General features: G+C 42.2%; 1 protein-coding gene and 1 pseudogene across 1 annotated transcript in view; one reads left to right on the top strand and one right to left on the bottom strand.

Moving 5' to 3' along the window:
- The window catches only part of Efl1 (elongation factor like GTPase 1), a 122,478-nt gene that overhangs the window by 8,565 nt on the left and 91,627 nt on the right, over window positions 1–22,286 (top strand). The window contains exons 5-8 of the mRNA XM_032893298.1: window positions 11,753–11,886; window positions 13,034–13,171; window positions 14,685–14,899; window positions 21,750–21,873. Coding sequence (XP_032749189.1) covers window positions 11,753–11,886; window positions 13,034–13,171; window positions 14,685–14,899; window positions 21,750–21,873 — 611 coding nt within the window. The remainder of the gene's footprint in view (window positions 1–11,752; window positions 11,887–13,033; window positions 13,172–14,684; window positions 14,900–21,749; window positions 21,874–22,286) is intronic.
- On the bottom strand, window positions 13,207–13,353 carry LOC116894972 (annotated as a pseudogene).

Raw genomic sequence — 22,286 nt, 5'->3', positions numbered from 1 at the left:
AATGTGCATGTATGCAGCAGATAAGAAAGGCTTCTGCAAGGAAACATTTTAAACCTCCCCAGTAGATATCTCCAGAAACTGGATTATCATGAAATTTGTGCTTTTCAAAATATTTATTTTTATAATGTTTGAAAACTTTATGCAAGATGTATACTTTGAAGAAAATAATAAAGAGTTATTTCCCTAATGGAGTGACCTGTGGTTCATCCTTCACAGTGTACTGTCTGTGCCTCCAAGAGAGGGACCTTGTGTTGTGTGGCCATTTTCATTGGCATTACTGCCTTCAGTCCATTTTGAAGCACACCGGTTTACAGTGTGTCGTATTTCAAGTAATGCTCGTATTTGTTTTTGAATGCTACTTCTCTTATCTGAGGGTCTTTCCCATTCTGTGGCCCAGGGATCTTGCCATACTATTTTATAGACTTGAGGAGCTTGTCGTCTTCCATTCTCATCTGTCCTTTTAACTTCAAGACCCTCTAGTGTCAGCTTTAGGTGTTGTGCCCCGACTTTGTCTCTGTTCACTCCCACCACCCTGAGCCACTTTATTCAGATTTACTTGTATACCATGAAATTCAGCTGTTTCAGTTCTGGCTGTCTTTCTCGTAGAGACTGTGAGAAAATGGCCTGAGAACCCTGGGACTGAGTAATCTAACATGTTTTCTTAAACGCTGGCTTTGGGAGGTTGGTATTAAAATGCTTTAGGTACATGCTTCTTCCTAGGTCGTAGTGTAGCAGAGTTGCGAGCTGCCTTGGGTTGGGGTGAGATGACTTACTGAATGTACACACATAACTAGAGCTACTTTTCATGAAAATTTTTGAAAAAAAGTGACTTTTATTCAAGTGACATTTTGTTTGTTAGTTTCAGGTGTCTCATAACCCATGCTGGCCAGAAACTCAATGTCTAGTGGAGGCTAGACTTGAACTCCTTGTCTTCCTCCTTCCTGCCTCCTCTGCCTCCCAAGTGTAGAGACTGTAGCCATGCGTCACTGTGCTGACTGTGTACAAGACTGACTGAGCACATCGGGTCAGTGTTTTGAATGTTTTTCATCCTTTCCTTTGATTGAAATAGAAAGTCTTGTTCAAGTTTAAAAGAACAAGTTTACAGCAGTCTTGGAACAATGTATAAATGATGGAAAAGCATCAGAGTGATCCTATGCCTTGCATCTTCCTAAGGTCCAGTTCTTCTGTGGAAAATGAAGTCTGATACGTAGTTGTGCCAGCACTTGTTGTAAATACTGGAATTCTATTGTGGAACATTTTAGTTTCTTACCTATCACTCACGTCCCTTATACCAAAATACCATTGATGTATCTTGTCATTTCAAGAATTTGCAAACTCTGTATAGCAGCGGATCCCAACCTTCCTGATGCTGTGACCCTTTAATACAGTTCTTCATGTTGTGGTGACCCCAAGCATAACATTTTTGTTGCTATTTCCATAAGTAATTTTGCTACGGTTATGAATTGTAATGTAAATATCCGTGTTTTCCAATTGTCTTAGAGACCCCTGTGAAAGGTCATTTGACCCCCAAAAGGGTTGTTTCCTATAGGTTGAGAACCACTGCTTTTCAGCATCCTAAGTGATACAGTGCCTCGGACTCTTTCAGAAAGCACAAGTAATATCTATATTCAAAATTTAAACAATTTGAAATCCATGGACTAGTCTTTGAATAGTCTCTAAAATCATTTTGCTGACATTTCTATTTTATAGTCATTTTGAATATCTGTGAGGAAATATTACCACTGCAAAACATTTGCATTTTTACTCAGCCTTTTTAAATATTTTAAATACGTTTACAAGCTTGTCTTTTTTATAATAATAGATAGTATGCTTATTATAGGATATTGAGTAAAATACAAGAATGAAGTATAAATCACTCTTAATTTTACTTTGTTTTTTTTCCAGTTTTTATATTTAATTGGCCAAAATTTTATGTGTGCCTATATGTATACAATGAAATAAATTTATAACTTATCTTCCCCACACAGAGTTCATAAGTGGCTTCCAACATTAGTCAGATAGTCAGATAGCATTGTTTCTTACGATTTTATTGGTTCTGGGCTTATATTGGCTATTATTGACTGAAATAATCTGGGTGCGACTGGGTGGACTAGGGGCTAGTACCATTTCAGCTTCATTGATTGATGACATGGGAATTTTCACTTACAAGAGGTTTGGTAATTTTTAAAAATATCAACTTTAAAAATTATAAAATTCTCTGCAGAATAAATTACAGTAGTGTGTAGTTCATAAATGCTTTTCTTTGTAAATGTAAGCATGTAGCAACTTTATTAGATGGGACACTCGGTTCACTTGGGGAGATGAAGACACAGGTACAAGGCCCAGGTTCTTTTTTCTAACTAAATGTGGTGAGCAGGTTCAGTTCACACCCAGGATGGCTTCTGCCCTTTTCTCTCCCTGTCTTTAACTCTTCAGAGACTGAGCCACAGGGAGCTGACATCCCACGCACCTCCATGGACACAAGGCCAGGCTTCCCTTTCCTCCCACCTATGTGTTAGTCTAGGAGGGAGAGATTCCTTGTTTGCTCATTTTGACTGAAAAATCAGATTTCATTTCCCCTCTTATGACAATGGCCCCCCCCCCCCCCGTTTTGTGAAGCATGTAGTTGATGCCAGGCTTAAGATAAAACTGGGTGGCTGAATTCCGAGCTAGATGCCTCATGCATGGCTTTGCTTAATCCTCCTGGCCTCCCTCTGAGACTTCATCCTTATTGTACTTATGTGCAAACTGGACTTCGGAGATTAAGGACAGTAGTTTCTAGAATACAGTGGCAGGCCAAGTAATTACATTTCCAGTCTGTTCACTTGGATTGAGAGTCTGTTGGAAGCTAGGCTGGGCTCCGACTAATTCTTCCTGAAGCTTCATTTCTTTCCACCATGGATTTACTGGGATTACTCCTGGACATCTTGTGGCCAGTGTTTCCCACATCACTGTTGTCCTTGGTCATTGCCCAAGATGTAAGCCACATGGTCTGGCCTCTCTTGGTGGCTTTTCCATATCCCTTTGTGATTCTAACACCTCCCTGAACCTCCTACTATTCCTTCTTTACCAAAACTTCCTCTGCAGCCTTTCCAAGGCTAACATCAGCTCGCCCTCAGCATCTCTAATGAGGTTCCCTCTTCCTCTGTCTGACCACACTGCTTTCTTTATGTTCGTATTTCTTATGTCTGAATTAGGACATGGGATTGCCATTCCTACCCAAAGTCTTATCCCAATGCTGGTTCTGTCCTGTTTTAACTTCCTTCAAGCCTCCTGCTGCTCAGTTGTTCCTCTTCTTTAGTATTTGAGCTCCTGATTAGGCTCCCAGATCATGTTTGACACCTGACTCCTAATTTTCTTTTACATGGGACTTCTGTTGGGTCCAGGAAGGAAGCCAAGAAAATTCACTTCAGAGACAGATGCTTTAAAACAAAAGCTTTATTTATTTATTTATTTATTTATTTGAGTATTCAAGGAGGCAGCCATCTCAGGATCCTTGCCCCGAGGAGGAGGAGGAGAAGCTATATTTCACCTGGAAAGGATACAGAGCAAAGGGGGAGCTAAGCTACAGTGTTACCCAGCTGTATTCTGTCATTATGGGTTAAGCAAAGGAGTAGCTATTGGAGACTGGCCGAGTCCAGGGCACCTGGCTTCAAAGTCTTTAATTCATTGTCTTAGACATTAGGTCCAGAGCTCAGAGTGGTAAGGGGACGAAGGAATGAATAGGTCAGCTGCTTGTAGTTGGCATATGAGCCTTGGTTTAGATAACAGCACTTTCTATATTCTTTACCAGTTAATAGACAATTAAGAAAACATTTGGAGAAGTGGGACAGGAGTTCATTTCTAGGCCTCAAAACATGAACATGTTTGACCCTGCCATCAAGATAAAGAAGTTGTCCTTGAGGTGGCTGGACTCAGACACTCGTTTCCTCCTAAGTCGTGCCTGAGATGTCTGGATTCCTACAAGTGTTTACAACAGAAGTTGTTCAGCTGTAGGGAGGTCCCCAGCCTCCCTAGTGCCTGGAACCATGAATTTAGTTTCTGAAACTGAAATGGTAGTACTTAAAATAAGTTTCTTTTGTTTGTTCCCAACTCTCCAAGGTAGCTTTTACTGTCTCTAAAATGACTTCTCTTATGGGTTGTCCTTTTAGTAACAATGCTATTTAATTTCCGATTTTCTTACCTGCTGCCATGGCTGCTTTCTGGATTCCAGCATCACCTGGAACTGACCATCTTTGGCATTTCAAATTTAAACACTTGTGGTTGAGCCTGGTAGGACACACTTCTCCCACCTACTCAGGAATCTGTACAGGAGGATTGTTGTAGCCTCTGAGTCTGAGAGCAGCCTGGACTACATAGATCTCATCTCAGGACCAACAGAAAGTGCAACATGCGACCAACTGAGGAGTGAAAATGTGCTCGGTAGTAAGAACAGTCAAAGTTCACTGCTCCCTCCTTTACTGCCTTTGTTTTCCCTGCTCTTTTGCCCACATGCTGAAGTACCCAGTTTTTATTTCATAAGATTCTGAGTTTTCTGAGCCCCATCTGCCTCCTTAGTTAATCTGTGCCGTCTACAGCACAGGGGTGTCACTTGACCAACCATCTTTCCAACATCTTCATCCAACATTATTTTTGCTTCCTTGATCCTCTAGTATGTCCTCCAACAAAACTCCATCCTGATAAAGTTCTTCCTTACACCTCTTCCTCTCCAGCTAGCTTTCCATTGCTTTCCCAAGAGGCCCTGCTCATCTCCCCAACAGCTATTTGAAACCTCTTGGCTGTCTTCAACATAGCCCTCAAATTTTCACAGACTCAGAAGACATTGCTGTTTTCTTTACTGCAGAAAAGAATTAACTGTTTGCCACCATTCCTTAAAATGCAATTATGACATCTTTGCCTGTCTTCTGTCATTAGGAAAGACCAGTGCTCTGGATTCAGGCCCCACTTAGTGTCTTTCTATCTGTCTGTCTTCTTCCAGCTCTGTGTTTTAGAGAAACACAGTTAAATATGTACACAGTTCTTTTCAATCTGAGTTCTCTCTGCAGTCTTCTCTCTGGCCCAGGTTTCCTATTACTATTATTCTCTCAACTGCTCTGATGGGCCCAGCATCTTACGATGGCAAGGTGACATTTGCAAGAGGATTATACCTTAATGTCTGACTCTCCCTCCAGGGTGCTGTAGCAGAGTGAGACACCAGCGAGTAACAGGCTGACAAAGAAAGGGCTGTTTTCTGTGAGGCGAGAGTCCAGGATGTGGCCACATCCCGATAGCTGGTGTGGACTGGGATTATACTGACAAAAACCAAAGAATCAAGTCAACCGTGGGCCGCATTGCCAGCTCTCGTTTGTTTCTGGTTGGAGGCAGATCCAGAGGGTCTTTGGATGGGTTGTGCAGCCAGAGGTCAGCCTACTTTGTTCATTACTCCTAATCATTGATCTCTTCTTCCAAACCCTCACTTTGACACTCTATGCGAGTCTACACCATACCTCTTTCGGTGAACTGCTCATGGAGATGACTCCAGTTGTCTTGCTGTGTCTTCTTACTTCAGAATGCCTGAGAAACAAGGCCATGGGACTTAGTGACCCTGAGAGCAGCAGCAGGGATGCATTTCAAACACTGCTTGAAGATTCTGTTACACGCTGGGGAAACCATTCCTATATTTAAGACATTTATATTGTATATAAATACGTATAATACAATATGTCCACAAATAGAAGATATGGTGTCTTATGCCTTATAATTCTATCAAATAATAAACTGTATTAGCATTCTGTTGGCATTACAAAACAATCTGAAACAATTCCCTTGAAGAAGAAAGGTTTATTTGGGTTCAGGAATGTAGAATTTTTGGCCCAGGCTTGTTTGGCTGTAGTTGAGATAGGATACCATGGATGGACCATGTAGCAGAGGAAGTGTCTCACTAGGAAGTGAAAGAAAAGAGAAAGACTTGAGTCCTGCTAGCCCTTAGAGGGCACTGTGGATGACTTAAGACTTACCACTGGGCCCACCTCTTAAGGATTTACTATTTCCTGGTAGAGTCAAGCTGAGGACTAAGACTTTGGGAGATCCAAACTACAGAGGGAACTATTAATAATTTGTATAACATAGCCTTATATGTTGATTTAAAACATACAAAGACAGTGGTAATGTGGAGAGGGACCTGTACTCTGGCACTCTGCAGGGACCGCGTAGTTTATGTATATAGTTGTGACTGTCATCTTCAGAAATGTGCATCAGATAACTTAAGTTTCTGCTTATGTTGCTGCTATTTTTGGTCAGTTAGATTCAGTCTTCTTTTTGAATACACTGGAATATTAAAAAGATACCTCATACAGTTCAGATCTTTATCTGAATGTTGAGTTTTTCTCTTGTTAAGGAAGTTTTCTTGTGAGCTTTCTTCATGAGCATCTATGTCACCTGCCATGTTTTAGAAGAGGACTTCTTAGTCCATAGAGGAACCTTATCCAGGTACTGGTGACAACTTGGTTCAAAACAATTTCCCGTACCATCTTAAAGTGAAGGGTATGGAAGAGTGTTTTCCATAACTCCATTAGCAGGAATCAAGAGATTTCTACCATAATTAATTTCAGATTGACTTTTTCTCAGTTACCAGGAACATAAGAAAAAGATTTTATTTTAAATTGTTGCTTGGCTTCCAGTCACCTTCAACGAGGTTTATTCAGAATGCCTAGGAAAGAAGGCAGAGAGGTTTCTGTCCCCAAGTGCTGCATCAGGGAGCCTTGTTACAAATTGGAAAGTTCCCACCACCCTCCTCCATCAACATGAGAGAGGTGGAAGGATTCTGTTACAGGTTGGAGAGAGTGTTCGGCAAACTTACAGAACTTTGCATTTATAATTCCCATACAAGTAAGTAAACAAAAGGGGTTGGAAATGTAGCTTAGTTGGCAGAGTGCTTACAGATATGCACAAGGTCCTAGGTTCAATTGACAGCACACTTGATGGTGTGTGCCTATAAATCTTAGCATTCAGGGGATGGAGGCAAGAAGTCAGAAGTTCAAGGCCATTGGCCGCATAGCATGTTCAAGGCCAGCCTGCAAAACATTAGATTTTGTTTTTAATAGTGTGTGTGTGTGTGTGTGTGTGTGTGTGTGTGTGTGTGTGTGTGTGTGTGCGTGTATGTGTGTGCACGTGCACGTGTGCTCATCCACACAGTAGTAGAAGACTTTTGATGAATAGATATTAAAGCAGCCCTGATTAGGTCCCAGCAGAGGAGATGCACTTGTGGACCTTTCTCTAAAGGATGCTGTAGGACTTCTTTTCCTTCCCCTGGGTTGAGAATTCAGTTTGAAGTCACTTTAAAAAGGTTAGGATGGAAAAGGGGAGTTGGAAGGCCTGGCTCTCAGCTTCAGCAGACGACCGCAGGCCATCATAGACATTTAACATATCGTGTGCTGTATGCTGCAAGGCTGTCTGTCTGTTCCTCTGCTGTTGTTTTTCAGAATGCAAGTTTTTCTAGTGAAACCCTTCCTATGTCACTGGTCTTCTATGCCTTTAGAACAGTGTGCCATCCTTGAGTGGATTTTCACAGGTCTGGAATTGGATGCATGATTAGAAAGACATAGCTACGCACATACTCATTTCTCTCAGTGGCTAGAAGATCTGGAGTCCCACTGAAGGGTAAGGGTGCTCTGAGGTTCCTGAATAAAGTCATGTTTAGAATCTAAGAAGAGCCTGACAGAAGGCTGAGACTCTGAGACTTCTTATCCAGGAACAAGAAAGTGCTTGTTAATTAGTTGACCCTTGAATCTGGAGATTGGCAAATGAACAAGCAAGTCTAGTTTCCTACCTGCAAAGTACAGTCTAAGACCTGAGAGGTAGCAGACCGTTAGATATACGGGTGTGTTTGTGACCTCAAATAACTCCTTCCTTTTGAGGGCTTTAGGATGTTTATGCAGTAAAGGGTTAGGCTATGACAGTGGTTTCCAACCTGTGGATCATGACCCCTTTGAGGGGGGTCACATATCAGATAGGTACATTAAAATATAACAGTGGCAAAATTACAGTTCTGAAGTAACAGTAAAATAATCTTATAGTTGGGGGTCACTACAACATGAGGAATTATGTTAAAGGGTCATCATTTAGAAGGTTGAGAGCCACTGAGCCATGAGAATGCTGAGGGGTCCCAGGTCTCCCAGCTTTTGCTTTGTGTGCAGGCATCCTGGGCCATCCTAATTTGCTCAGTTTTCTTTGGCTTATTGGTTGAGACCATGGTGCGTAATCTAAGATGGTGACTGGAACCCAACTTAGAGAGCTGACTGTAAAAGGCTTCATTAAGACACTGTGGGCCATTGGTCCAAGGCCCTGCTTGATGATTCTTTGTGTGGTATGCTTGGCAGAGCTCTGAAAAATTCCCCCCAAAAGGCTATGAGGCCAGAAAAAACAATCTATTGCTAACCAAGATCGTTTTTTTTCCTACCAAACTCCAGTGCACGTTGGGAGTCTTTCTTAGGAGCCTAGCTTCTTAAATTGTGGCTTGTGACCCATACTAGATGATGGAACTAGGTATGGAAGTATTGAAGAATCTGATAATAGCAGGAAGCCTCCTGAATGTGCAGTGACCAAGAATTAGTTCAAAGTCAAGAAGTAAAGAATCCCAGGAGTTTGTACAGCGTTCACCTTGTTGTATGGCACGATGGCAGCCTTCTGTCTGAGCATACAGTCTGCACTTTACTGTGCATGCTGTCGTGCCATACACTGCCAAAGGAACACTGTCTGAGACACCTCAGCTCAGGTTAGAGACTGCTCTCTGAATGAATTCCAGTATTTTTACTGAACATAAAAGTTGTCTGCTGTCACCTCCCTTCTAGCCTACCACCCACCAGAGAGAGTGGAAATACAAGGATACAGGGGAAGTGGACCTGTTTAAGGTTCTTAGGAGCAAATCCTATCTGCATTGTCAGGAAATCAGCAGTTCAGTTCACAGGAGTCATCATTGGCAGCTTGCTCCACTCACAGACACTTCACAGATACAATAGCAGTCCAGTTTGGTGTAGAGTTGGGTTAGCAAACATCAATCAGCAGTGGTTACCCTACCTACCAGACAGCCAGACCTTAGTCTTGGCACAGGTCAGCAGGAGGGACCCAGAGAGACACGAGAAGTTCTCCATTATGCCTTTCTCAGTGAAGGTAAGATCAGCAAAGACTCGAGACCAACAAGCGTTGAACAGCTACCTCTATAAGCAAGCCAAGCTCAGCTTCCATCACTGTCTGTTGAGTCCTGTCTATACCCTACAAACATCACTTACCCTCTACGGGTCTTGTCTCAGCTGACATCACTCTGCCCATCAAGCTGAGTCCTCAGAAGCAGCAAGAAGCTGCAGACACCACTAGAAGGGTTGGTGAGTTCCTCTTTCTGGAGTCCTAACACGGAGCTCAGCTACACAATGTAAGGCAAACCAACACATGTGTCGTTTTAGCAGAGTCCTCCATCATGTGTCCCTTCACAGGAGTCACTCTGTGAGAATATGCTTGCCTTAGAGAACATCCTTTCACCTGCATCTACTTCATTGAAACGTTCTTTCACAAGTCTGCCTTAGCCTCTCACCTGTGTCCACTTTAGCTAAACGTTCTATTCTGTGTTTGCTCCTGCAAAACACCATCCAATTGACTTTCCAAAGAACCCTTAAGTTTCCACTTCAGTCTGTGTTTATCAAAACAGCAGATTAATTATGGAAAACAAAGAGTATCCCTCCTCAGCGAAGTATCAAATCAGTAAATCTTTGGATTATATTGTGTTAGAATTTCTAATCTTAATATTGCTGTTTAAGAAATGACTGAGGCTTCCTTTAAAAAAAATTCAATAAATTGTGGCTTGAAATTTAGACAGAACTCCCAACTATTTCTGAACTGGCTTTAAGCATATTTTGACATTTTGTAGCAATCATTTATATGAAGTGAATTTATCAGCATTGACAATTATGATATCAAAATAATGATCAATTCTGAAAAACATGAAAGATGCTACATGTTTTATATTATCAGGAATTGTATAATTCCTGATCTAAAAATAAATCAGCACATTTTTCTCATTAGTATACACATTTATTTTAATTGTTAGTAAATAGGAAATGTTTATGTGTGCGAAAGAGTTGTTTTGAATTTTTGTTTATGAGTTCTTGTCCATGAATGTTTGATGTGTACATCCCATTTGTGTGCCTGTATACCCGGGGAGGTGTAAGCATACCTTGGGTGAAAGGGATTCTGAGTGGAAGGAGTAGGAAGGTAGCTAGAAAGCATACGGAGCCGGGCCGTAGGAATCCAGCAGCTCACTGCCCGGGAAGTTTAGGCCTGTAGAGGGCAACACACTGCCCAAGTGTTGTGGTTGCAAGTGGGGTCTCTGAAAATGAGTGACCTTTACAAGTCTCGCTTTTCGTTACTCATTTAGATGGGATTTGGCCTACAGACTGAGTCTGAGATCCTCTTGCCTCAGCCTCCCAAGTTACTGGCACATGCTGGCTGCCTCTCCCTTTTTGAATTATATTTCCTTTGCCAGTGCAGAGTGAGATGCTAGCTGGATGTCCTGGGACAGGTGTTTTTATGCACTCTTGTATCTAGCTCTGTGAAAACAGGGCTAACATTGGCTACTACCGTGGAAGGCTGTTAGAGAACGTCATAGACTTAGAACAGTGGCAGGCACAAAGGTGAGCCACAAAGGTTAGCTCTGGCTGTGACTGCTGTCGCACTTTATCTTTGTAATTCCACCCAGGAGAAGCTATTAGAATTAAATTCCAGAAAAGTCTTGCCATAGATTGTCCTATTCAGCCTCTAGTAACTCGTTAACATCTTGCAGGTAATAAATCCCAAGTGAAGGGGAGGAACAAAGGCATTTATGTCTGAGCATTCACGTAATTTGTTTGACTTTGAAATGATATCACATATGGCAGTAATGGGGTTCAGTGCATGTTCTATTAGTATGAGTATTCACATGGCTTACTGCATCATGTCAATATTAAATCTGTATCTGTTGAAGACCAGTTATCTTGGTGCACTTCGGGCTTTGATGAGTGTTACCACACTGGAGTTTACGTTTGTTGGGAATGCTAAAGGAGGTAGTGTGAGGACATTCCCTGCACATAATAACTGATCTCAAATTTTAGTGCGGTTTATGTTTGAGTTTAACTGCTGGTTTTACAGACTCACACACTGCTCCTGGAGAAATCACAGGAGTCCTAAATGGGCATTCGAAGCCTCCTTTGAGCAGTTTTTACTTCTGAGCCAGTGGTTTTCCACCTTTCTATTGCTGCAACTCTTTATAATATAGCTCTTCATACTGGAGTGACTCTTAACATAAGGTTATTTTCATTGCTACTTCAGAACTGTAATTTAGCTAGTTGTGGATCAGGATGTAAATATCCGATATGCAGGATGTCTGGTATTTTATCCCCGTGAAAATGTTGTTCGACCCCCAAAGGAGTCGTGACCCACAGGATGAGAACCACTGCCTTAAGGATCACTTGCTGTCCATTTCAACTAACTAATGCATAAAAGGACAATAGAGATATTTACCCATAGGGATAGTTTAATAATCCATATGCATTTGGTGCATTCAGAGTCTTTCCCACAGTACCAGGCATGCACTGCGCTCTTAGTACAGTAATGAACTAGATGCTGTCAGATTCTACATGCTCAGTGATGCTCAGTCTTGTCTTAGAGGTATCTTTCTTCTAAAGTTTCCAGGTAAGAGGATCGCTTGTCTGCACAGCTCTAAATGTGTCTTCAATTGTTTTTCCAGGTAATGAGGAGTACCTGATTAATCTCATAGACTCTCCTGGACATGTGGACTTCTCCTCAGAAGTCTCGACCGCGGTTCGCATTTGTGACGGTTGCATTATAGTGGTGGATGCTGTGGAGGGTGTCTGTCCACAGGTGAGAGCTGTGATCCACAAACGCCTTACAGAGTGTGTAGAGAGATCAGACACTGTTGATTGCTGTGTGCTACTGATAGACAGTGGGTTTTATATTTCACATCTGTCAGTATTCCCGACTGGAATGAAGTTTATCACCAGAGTCTTAAAGAAATCATATGAAATGATGGCCACACTTTGACAGAGGTGTCTGTGGTATCATCTTAGAAGAGAGACTTGTCAAAAGTGGAAGAATGTTGAGTTTGAGAGGGGTCTGGAGGCTCTACTCCAGTGGAAAGGTTTCCAAGTCTTGGAAGGCTGCTAATAGCACAGTATAGTTTTCCCCAAGACACGACAGTTCTTTCCTACTGAGTCTCAGTATCACACAAACACACATCCTTCCTACTTAACGAGTTCCTCTACTATTCTACATCCTTAATCCAGTGTTTCTAGTCTCAGCAAAGTTGGAAGAATTTGTCATTAAGGATAGAGTCAATGTGTAGCTCTTGTGGTATCAAAACTCAGAAAGGTTAGTTCATTTCTTTAAACAGGTTTAAAAAAAAAAACCAAAAACTTGCATTTCATCTTTAAAAACAAACAAATACCCATCTCCAAGGTCGGTGTTGAATTCTCTTTAGTGTGTATATTGTCTTTTAATACTTCTGTATATTATCCTCTTAAAAAGAGAATAAAAAGGCTCAATGTGTTTAAATGGAGGAGATTAAATATCACAGGAAGATGCGCTCTGATTATCCTGCAGCCCTTGTGTGTCTTCCTGAGGCCACAGGTGTCTCGGCTTGAGAAGCAGAGCCTTATCCTGTGCACTGTCTAGAGTATCTGACAGAATGGGTGAAGTGAAGACACCTGGCTTTAGGATGGCAGAATAGTGGTCACATGGAAGACCTTATGATCAGGGAGATGAGCAGGGGCTTCTGGGACTGTTGTACTTCTGACCTATATGCTAGAGTGGTAGGTGTTTGTTTTATAATCCTGGTGTGTGTGTGTGTGTGTGTGTGTGTGTGTGTGTGTGTGTGTAGATTGTCTGGTAAACATGTGTGTCTGCATAGTTTAGTCTGGGTTATAAAATGTGTTGTTTATTTCTTGAGATTTGCTTATTATGAGCTGTAGTTTCTTTGTAGATCATGCGGTTTTTGTTTTGTTTTTGTCAGACACAGGCAGTTCTTCGACAAGCATGGCTTGAAAACATCCGCCCTGTTTTAGTGATTAATAAGATAGACCGCCTGATAGTGGAACTAAAATTCACACCACAAGAGGCCTATTCTCACCTCAAGAATATTTTAGGACAGGTATTGTATTCTTCGATACTTTTTTTCTTCTTCTTCCTTGTACTCACTTTTAATAATGATATACCATAAAATATAGCATATCGGCCATCTTAAAGGAAGACTTTACTTTTGCATGGTGTCTGGCTGTGTCTTTGGTACTTTAAAAATGGGCTGAAAAGTTGCAAAAAAAAAGTATTGAATATAAGGTGGTATTAGGGAAAATACACCTATATGAAAGCTTATTACTTAAGATTCCCATCTATTGGAGTCACCATACTGTGCAGAGGGGACAGAAGCGGTGTGCTCTTGGGCGTTGCTTCTGTTTTCCAGAACACATCAGTGTCAGGCTTGCACTGGAGGCTCTTGTCCTTAAAACTGTAGTTTGGTTCTGAAGTGAAGTGATATTATGTTGCTTGTTTTTAGATGAAAACTTTTTAGGCGTTGATTTCTTTATTTAGCAGACATTTGTGTGGATATATGTAGATATATGCAGTGCCAGATGCCCAGTTAGGGATGACGAGTAGAAGGAGGGCATGGCAGAAGCCTTGATTTCTAAGAGCTCCCAGTGGAGTGAGTGAGACAGACAGTTGAGACATTGAAGATCAGCTAGGTACTCCATGTGGTTTGCAAGCCCAGTCTGAGCAAGAAAGGAAAAGACAGTCTCACAGTGAGGCCTGGAGATAGAGGGACCATAGTGTTCGCCAAGGTGAAAGTTAGAGGAAGAACGTTTAAGGAGACAAAACAAATTTGCGCAATGTCACGGAAACCTAGAGGAAGCATCAGGAAGTTGGTTGTGATCACTGAAGAATTGAGAGGTCATGATAAGAAGTGACAAGAAATGGGACCTAGCAGGAAAAAACAACGCAAGCCTTGCATTTTAGTGAGCCCTTGGTCTGACAGAAGAACTAGGACTTCGAGATCAGCATAGATAAATTTCTTTGCTAAAGGGAGGAAAGAAAATGCAGGGCATGGAGAGGGAATGGTGGCCCGGTCCAGCTTCCTGCAGGAATAGGAAGCACTGCAGATGTCTTCCATCTGTAGAGACACTGAGGAAAACGCTCGCCACAGTGAGTGGCCAGGGAAGAGCAGCAGTCTCTGCAGATGTAAGCAGGGCATTAGTTAGGGTGCGGGGAACCTGTGGGGATCTGAGTAGCAGGCTTCGTTTTTCTCTCTGGGATAGGAAATGAGATTGCTTCTTTGAAGATTGCACACTGGGAACTTAAACAGCTGGCATAGGAAGTACGAGAAGGATTGAGTCAAGTTTGGGGATTTGGGTAGGATGAGTTTTTAGTGAAATTCTGCAGGATTAGTCCCCACAAATGGCCTCTTAGAAGCCTTATTATAAGCCTCTGGTTTGTTGGAATTTGGAAGGATAGTTTAATATGTGTAAATTATTTGTTGATTATAATGTCACCTTCAGTGACCACAAACTCTGACTGTGGTTTCTAGCCTTAGTAAAGGTTAGACAATTTGTTCCCTCCCATGTGTGTCCTAGCATATGAATGACACTTTGCTGTTTCGCCATCTCTCCTAGATTAACGCACTTACAGGAACTCTTTTTACTTCTAAAGTCCTAGAAGAAAGAGCAGAGAGAGAGACCGAATCCCAGGCGAAGTCACATTCTGAACAAGGAGATCAAGTGTACGACTGGAGCGCAGGCTTGGAGGACGTGGATGACTCTCAGCTGTACTTCTCCCCAGAGCAGGGCAATGTGGTATTTACCAGTGCAATAGATGGCTGGGGCTTTGGGTAAGTCACTCTCTGTCTCTTGGTAATTATAGACCGTGGGTGCTTAGCTCTGTTTGCTGTAATTGCAATTTTATACCATTATGTTGTAATAACATTTACAGTTATCTTGTATCTTGCTGTGCCCCATGCTTATGTTGTAAAACACGGTAACAGAGTGTCACATTCAGGACAGTAACGTGGACATGCTCATGCTAGAGAACGTTTGCCATTATGAAGCTACGTGATACTCTGTAGTCGCATTTACTTTCTTCCCAAACCCCGCATAACCACTGAAACCATTAATATCCTTCATTTCTGTAATTTGCTATTTTAAGAATGTTAGAAAAATTACATCAAAACAGTGTACTATAGAAATGGTCAAATAAATAGTAGCCTTTTAAGATTTATTTTTTCCTCTGCATAATTTTCTAGATACTAATGTTAACTGTTGTACTCATTAAAGTTTTTTGAGTTGTCCCTATCTGAAATGGTTAGAACCGGAAGCGTTTCATAGTTTGGTTCTCCTTATTTATTTATTTACATGTATACAAAGTATCTTAGGATGGGACTGAAGCCTCAGTCCAGTATTCACTCATATTACACACACAATCTGAAGGTTTCTTTACCCAGGCTTTGACTGAGGCCGAACATAAAAGGCCTTGCGGAAATGTTCTACCTGTGTGGTTGTGTTAGTACGTAAAAAGTTTTAGAGTCTGGATATTTGGACTAGGGGTGCTCCAGGTACGGGCCATTACAAGTATATGTGTATGTCAGCCAAACACTACCAACTAGCATCCCGTGCCAGTAAACTTAACTGTTAAAGAAATTAGCAAGCAGCTTTGCACAGGGCTTCCCTACTTTACATTCTTGCCCAGAGCCTGGATGGTCTGCCTCCGCTGATGTCATCACGAGGTGGCCCCACCACTGTTACCATTTGGTCCTTCTCTGGGCAAGGCACTGAGAATTGTGCTTCGAATCCACACTTCTGACCGCCAGTGTGGTTGGTCTTTCCCTGTGCTGACTTAGCATCTCTGTGCTCCCAGGTCTCTTCTGTCCATCTTGTCTGTTGTTTCTGCTCCTGAGATTTAACAGCTCTTTGTGAGTTAGATGCTGGGTCTGTCTGTGTCTTGTGTGTGCTTATGTGGTCCTCTCCTGGTCTGCGGTTAGGTTTGGCATCCTCTTGGCTGTGTCTTTTACAGAACAGAGATTGTAATTTAGATAAGGCAGCTTACCATTTTTTTCTAAGTTTTACATTTTGAAGCAAGTTAATAACTCTCTGCCTACGTCAAGACCCTAAAGACTTTCTTTCCTTTTCTAATGTTTTTGTTCATGTGTATTAATTATGGACAGTGGGTTTCATTTTGACAATTTACGAATGTACATTGTGAACTGCGATCAGTTCACCCTCTCTTGCCCCCTTCCTCCCATCGTCCCCTTTCTCAAGCAGCCTCTCTGTTCTGCTTCCATTTCTCATGTGGCTTTCCTTTTTACAATGAAGTCTGGTTCATTTTGAGTTAAGAGCTGCACAAAGTGTGTGGCTTGTGTTGAAGTTGACTACTTTTTATTCTAGTGCCATTGTCTCTGCTGAGTTCCTGTTTTACCTTTGCCAGAGCCTTGTGGGCTGTTCTCCCTCCCTAACCTTAGCTTCCTTCCTCACTTGGCAGTTTCTTGTGTTGTAAAGCTTTTGTTCATCAGCGAGCAGGCACATCTTAAAGTAGTGCTAATGGAGGTTAGTGTGGAAAAAAGCTGTCTCCTGTATATTCATATTCGAGGCATTTAGTCACCTTATTTGAGTTATTTGTTTGTTTGTTTGTTTGTTTGTTTTTCCAGAGCTGGGGACCGAACCCAGGGCCTTGCGTTTGCTAGGCAAGCGCTCTACCACTGAGCTAAATCCCCAACCCCTATTTGAGTTATTTGATTAAATTCTCACAGCCATCTTTGAACCTGTCCTCGCATCTAAGGCTCAGAAGTACCGAGGATCGTTCAGCTTTAATCAGCTGCTAAGGAACAGAGCTGCTGGTGGCATTAGAGTCAACCTTACTGGGCCATGTGGGTTTCCATGGTATTTCTCTTAGATCTTCCCTGTGGGGTAGAGGCCTAAACCTGACTATGTGCTGCAGGGGCCAGCTTTTAGTAACTTACAGATTATAAGTACCTTATTCCACTTGTGCCTAAAAGGTTATGGCAAACCTACATAAATACAGGCTTGAGTGTACAGAGAGAAGGGCGAATATGAGCCTTTCCCCGTCTGGTCGGTAACTTAGTGTCACATTCTGAGAAATAAAGGATAAACTGATTCTCATATTTTTTTCTAATTAAAAGGTACACAGCTGGGCATAGCAGCTTTTACCAATAGTCCAGCCCTTCTTCAGGCTGAGGCAAGAGGGGAGTATGAGGTACCTACCCAGTGAGTTCTAGGTAACATAAACTCTAGCCAAACACTACCTCAGAGAAAGGAAAGAAAGTAAAATGACGCATTCAGTTACGTTACAAGCTCAGCCCTGCCATGCTAGTTTGTTAGCATTCTGCTAGTGAACCACAAGGTGGAGGGCTTGTCCATAATAACAATTTTATAATTTCATGTTTCATCTTCATCTGAGTCTAAGTCTTACAAATTGGAGGAAGTTTGCTCCGAGTGGAGAAGGACTAAGAGTAGTAGATAGAATAAGGGTGACTTCTATATTCCATTCAGACTTCTCCATTTTTAGGTATTGCTAGTCAGTATGCTCTGTGCTAGACAAGGTCAGATGTGTAGATGGAGGGAACACATGTCTGTTCTCAACTGCTGGACTTAGAATGCTTTCAAGATGCGGCCTGGACAGCCAGGCAAATATCTTATAATTTGTAGTTCTGATAGAGAGTGTATGAAGATCTTTACCATCTTTAGAATTTAAGATGGGACATTTATATGACATTATTATAAAATAGAAAATATGACTTGATTTGGGTAACATAGTTAACGTATTTAAATCCTGAAAACACGAAGTGAAAACCTTCCTGATCTCTGCCTATTTGCAGCCTGAGGTGACCTGTAAAGAGGACCCACGGAACCCTGCAAAATCACGCAAATCTAGAGGTTCAACCCTAGCAAAACTGCCCAAGCCTTCAGGGTGTACATATCTGAAAAACCACCAAGTGTCTGACAGATGTCTCTTAAAGAAGCCATGGGGCTGTGATGGTGGCGTCAGTAGATATGCCTGGGGCCAGGCAGTGGGACTGGACACAGGCTCAGTGGCCAAAAGCGAGGGCTGAGGTTTTGGCTGCACATGCTGACCAGTGTGGAGAGTAATGCTGAGCGTAAGGGTTTAGATGTGGACTCTCTGGTCACTGAATGTATCCAGTGAATGGAGCACGTAAGACGTGCAGATGGACTCACAGGGCTCAGGGCTGGGTGAGCCCAGGCATAAGCTCCCCTGCCTCGTGGACGTGATCCTCACTGAAAAGGACTAGATTATTCCAAAGCCAGAAGAGGAGGTTGCACTGAAGAAAAAGATATCCCTGAAGAAACTGAAGAAACAAAAACTTACAGCTCGAAAATAAATTCAGCACAAAATAAATGCAGATAAAAGTTTAAAAAAATTACCTAGAAATCCTCCTCATCTAAACAGTTGTGGCAAATACATAAAATTCTTCGTTAAGAGAAACAAAAAGCATCCAGAAGCTTGCCACATGAAAGATACTGTTGTTAAAACACAATGGACAGAGTTCAAATCCTGAAGGTTGTACCAGAATGTGTCAGTCAGATGTGCACAAGAAAAGAAGGTGCCTAGGAGCTCTAGTGCCTCTCCCTGCAGATGCAGGGCTGACCCCCCACACACACGCACACACGCAGGGCTGACCCCACACACACACACACACATACACACACACACACACACACACACACACACACACACACACACACACACACACACGCAGGGCTGACCCCCCACACACACACACACACACACTGGGAACCTCTGCTTGGCCTGCCTTCTTACTGCACTGACAGGGGAAAGAAGCCAGGTCTTCTCTCTGTTTTCCCTGCTATGAGACAGAGCTTTATTTAGACACACTCAGAGACGCTGTCTCTGTAGCTTTATAGCTATACATGCAGATTGCCAAGCAGGCTGCAGACCTCCACTGAGACTTGCAGACCCAATCCAGGACCCATAGGCAGCTCCAGAGTCAATCTTGGAAGCCTCACTTCCTGAGCAGTTTCCAGCCTGCTTTTTTCAGGGAATTCCATTCCTTAGGGAGAGACAGCAGCATTCTGCCAGCAGTTTCCAATGGAAAAATGCAGACCTTTCCAGGGCTTTGGGGTGAGGTAAGAACTTGTAGAGAGAAGAGTTCTCTGTTTCACAAAGGCAAAAAATTAATAATATAGAAACTAAAGTTTGGGAAAATTATAAAATATGAATAAAACTTCTAAATAAGTAACTATTTGATCAGATTGAAAATGAAGTTTATACCGTAGCAAATTACAGAGAAAGTAAGGGTCTCTTGAGGCCAGCTTCGAACAGCAGCAGCTCTAGCTACTTTGAACCTCCAACTCTGGGAATCTCCCTCCTCCCCCCTCCCTCCTCCCTCCCCCTCCCTCCCCCTCCCTCCCTCCCCTCCCTCCCTCCCCTCCCTCCCTCCCTCTCTCCTCTCCTTTATTGCTATTTGTTTTCAGCGGGCTGCAATCTCTGCCTTTTTTTTTTTTTTTTTTTTTTAGCCACTGCCTGATGACCTAAGCAGTTCTCCTTCCTATTGTAATCGATGACTTCAACTTTGGTTTCTTAGTAATGTCACTTAACTCATTTGACATTAATGAGGGGTTTTCAGGAAAACCACCCTAGCTGACATGTAAAGAAGTGACTTTAGATTCCTTCCTCAGTGAGGAAAATGGCAGGTCTGCTCTTCTTCTTCTTCCTCCTCTTCCTCCTCCTCCTCCTCTTCCTCTTTCCTCCTCCTCTTCCTCCTCTTCTTCCTCCTCCTTCTCTTCGTTTTCCTCCTCCTCCTCCTCTTCTGATTCCCCCTCTCTTTTTTTTTTAAATACATTTTTAAACTGCAAATTTGGGGTTGCAGCAAAATTGATAAGAAAGTACAAATTTCACCAATACTTTCATCCATTGATAAATTTACTGTGACCATTATCTCACTGATGTAGTTCATTTGTTTTGATTGGTGAACACACACTGACACATCATAGATCCTTCTGGGGATCATTTTTGTGCTGTGCCCTGCATCATCATATCATACAGAATAGTCTGACTTCTCCAGAAACTAATAGTAAACAATAATATAGATTACAGAGAAATTAAACTTTTTGAAAACTTAGACACACACACACACACACACACACACACAGAGAGAGAGAGAGAGAGAGAGAAGAGAGAGAGAAAAACCTCTGCTAAAATAAAGAACTGTTGGATCAAATAGAAAACACAGTTTACATAGTAGCCTAATCTATTCATTCCTGCCTCTCCCATACCACTGGCAACCACTAGTGTTTCAACTTTCACATATTTAGACTTTACTAAAGTGCCATATAGTAAAGTCAGCGGCATGGAGCTCTTGCAGGTTGGCTTAAGTCAGTTAGCAAAAAGCATATACGCTGTTTCTCTGTATTTTTGTGGTGCGCTCGCTCATTCCTGTTTCGTGCTGAGTCATATTCGCTCTGATTGTTCCACAGTTTGTTGACTTGCTTAAAGGACACTTTGCTTGCTTGCTTGCTTCAAATTTTGGAAATTGGGGATTGAACTGCTATAAATGTCCATGTACATATTTTTCATGGGCATATGCTTTCAGTTTATGCTGCATTACATGTGAGTGTGTGTTTAGACATTTAAGAAGCCACCATACTGTCTTCCAAAGTGGCTGTGCTATTTTGCATTCCCACCAGCAATGAATGGAGTTGCTATTGTTCTCCATTCATGTCAGCATTTCATGGTGTCCTTGTTTTGGATAGACGTGCTGGCCATCTGTCTGTCTTGCTGAGACTGCTGGCAAGTGGGAAGCATTGTCTGTCCCTGCAGTCCTGCTTTAGTTGGTCCATAGTCCCATTAACAATCTTGCTGGTTCTTTTGAATGTTTTTACATAGATGATCATGTCACCTTCAGACAAGAGTGGTTTTGCCTTTCTCCTCTCTGTGATTGTAGGCCTTTCCTCCCTGCGTTTGTTCAAGCTCTCAGTGCCATGTTGAAGAAGTATGCAGGGGAGGCCTTGCTATCTTGTTCCTGAGCAGGCATCTTCTAAGATGCTAGCACTCTGATGGCTTTCAACACAGTGAGAAGTACTGTTTCCTGCAGGAACACAGTTTCTACACCTGTAAGCACAGAATGCCCTATACCGTGGTGCTGCCTGGCCCTTCTCTGGTGGGTTGAGGCTGTGGTGCTAGCTGGCTTCTCTGGGACTGATAAGCTTAGAGTAGATGTGTATGTCTGATAGTGCAGGATGCTGTATCTCTAGTTCTGGCAGATTGGCTCTCTAGAGTTCATTTCCCTTGTGAATAGCAACACCGAAAGTTATCTCTGTAATTAGTGGAGTTATGATGGGCAGCTGGCACCTATGCTTCTTGGCTTCTGCACTTTTTCTCAAATTTCAAACATGCAAAATTAGGAAACACGCTGCAGCCTAGATTCCAGTTCTTGTCGATGTGTAGAGTGTTGGGCAGTGGCACAGACCACAGTGTCACACTGCTTGTGTTTGAGTCCCAATCTCACTTACTACCTGTGTAATGTCTTTGTATGGTTACCCTTTTCTGTAAGATGAGAAGTTTGTGGGAGAGTTACAAATACTAGGTCAGTGGTGATATAAAGCTTTCTGAGTGGAATATGACAAAGAAACAGTGACGTGTTAGCTGTGTTCCTTCTATTGCTGTAACATGTGCTACTGCTTTTCTTTCAGAATTGAGCACTTCGCCAGAATCTATAGTCAAAAAATTGGCATCAAGAAGGAAGTTCTTTTGAAAACCTTGTGGGGAGATTATTACATAAATATGAAGGCTAAAAAGATTATGAAAGTCGATCAGGTAGTATGATCTATGTTACTTTTGATTGTTGGCCATAGAAGCTTCTACTATACCAACTCTAGTAGAAGCAACTCAGCCTTAGTTTATGCAACTGAGTTCATGGCACAGGATTGTAAATGGTACATGAGTCTTATGTTCAAGCATTATTTCTATAAAGTCTCACTTTTTAAGTCCAGTGAGCAAGCTGTGAGCTCTGGTGTGTGTGTGTGTGTGTGTGTGTGTGTGTGTGTGTGTGTGTGTGTGTGTGTGTGTGTGTGTTGTCCCAGCTACTTGGGAGGCTCAGTTCCATGATGTTTATGGCCAGCTGAGTAATAATGACACTCTGTCTCTGAAAGTTACTGCAGGAAAATGAATAGAAAGCTGTCTGGTTCCTGAGCTTTCTAGATGGTAGACCCTGGGCACTTTGAAGACAT

Source organism: Rattus rattus, chromosome 2, assembly GCF_011064425.1.
Source record: "Rattus rattus isolate New Zealand chromosome 2, Rrattus_CSIRO_v1, whole genome shotgun sequence".
In the NCBI taxonomy this organism is placed as follows: domain Eukaryota; kingdom Metazoa; phylum Chordata; class Mammalia; order Rodentia; family Muridae; genus Rattus; species Rattus rattus.
This window is presented reverse-complemented; position numbering and strand designations above follow the sequence as displayed.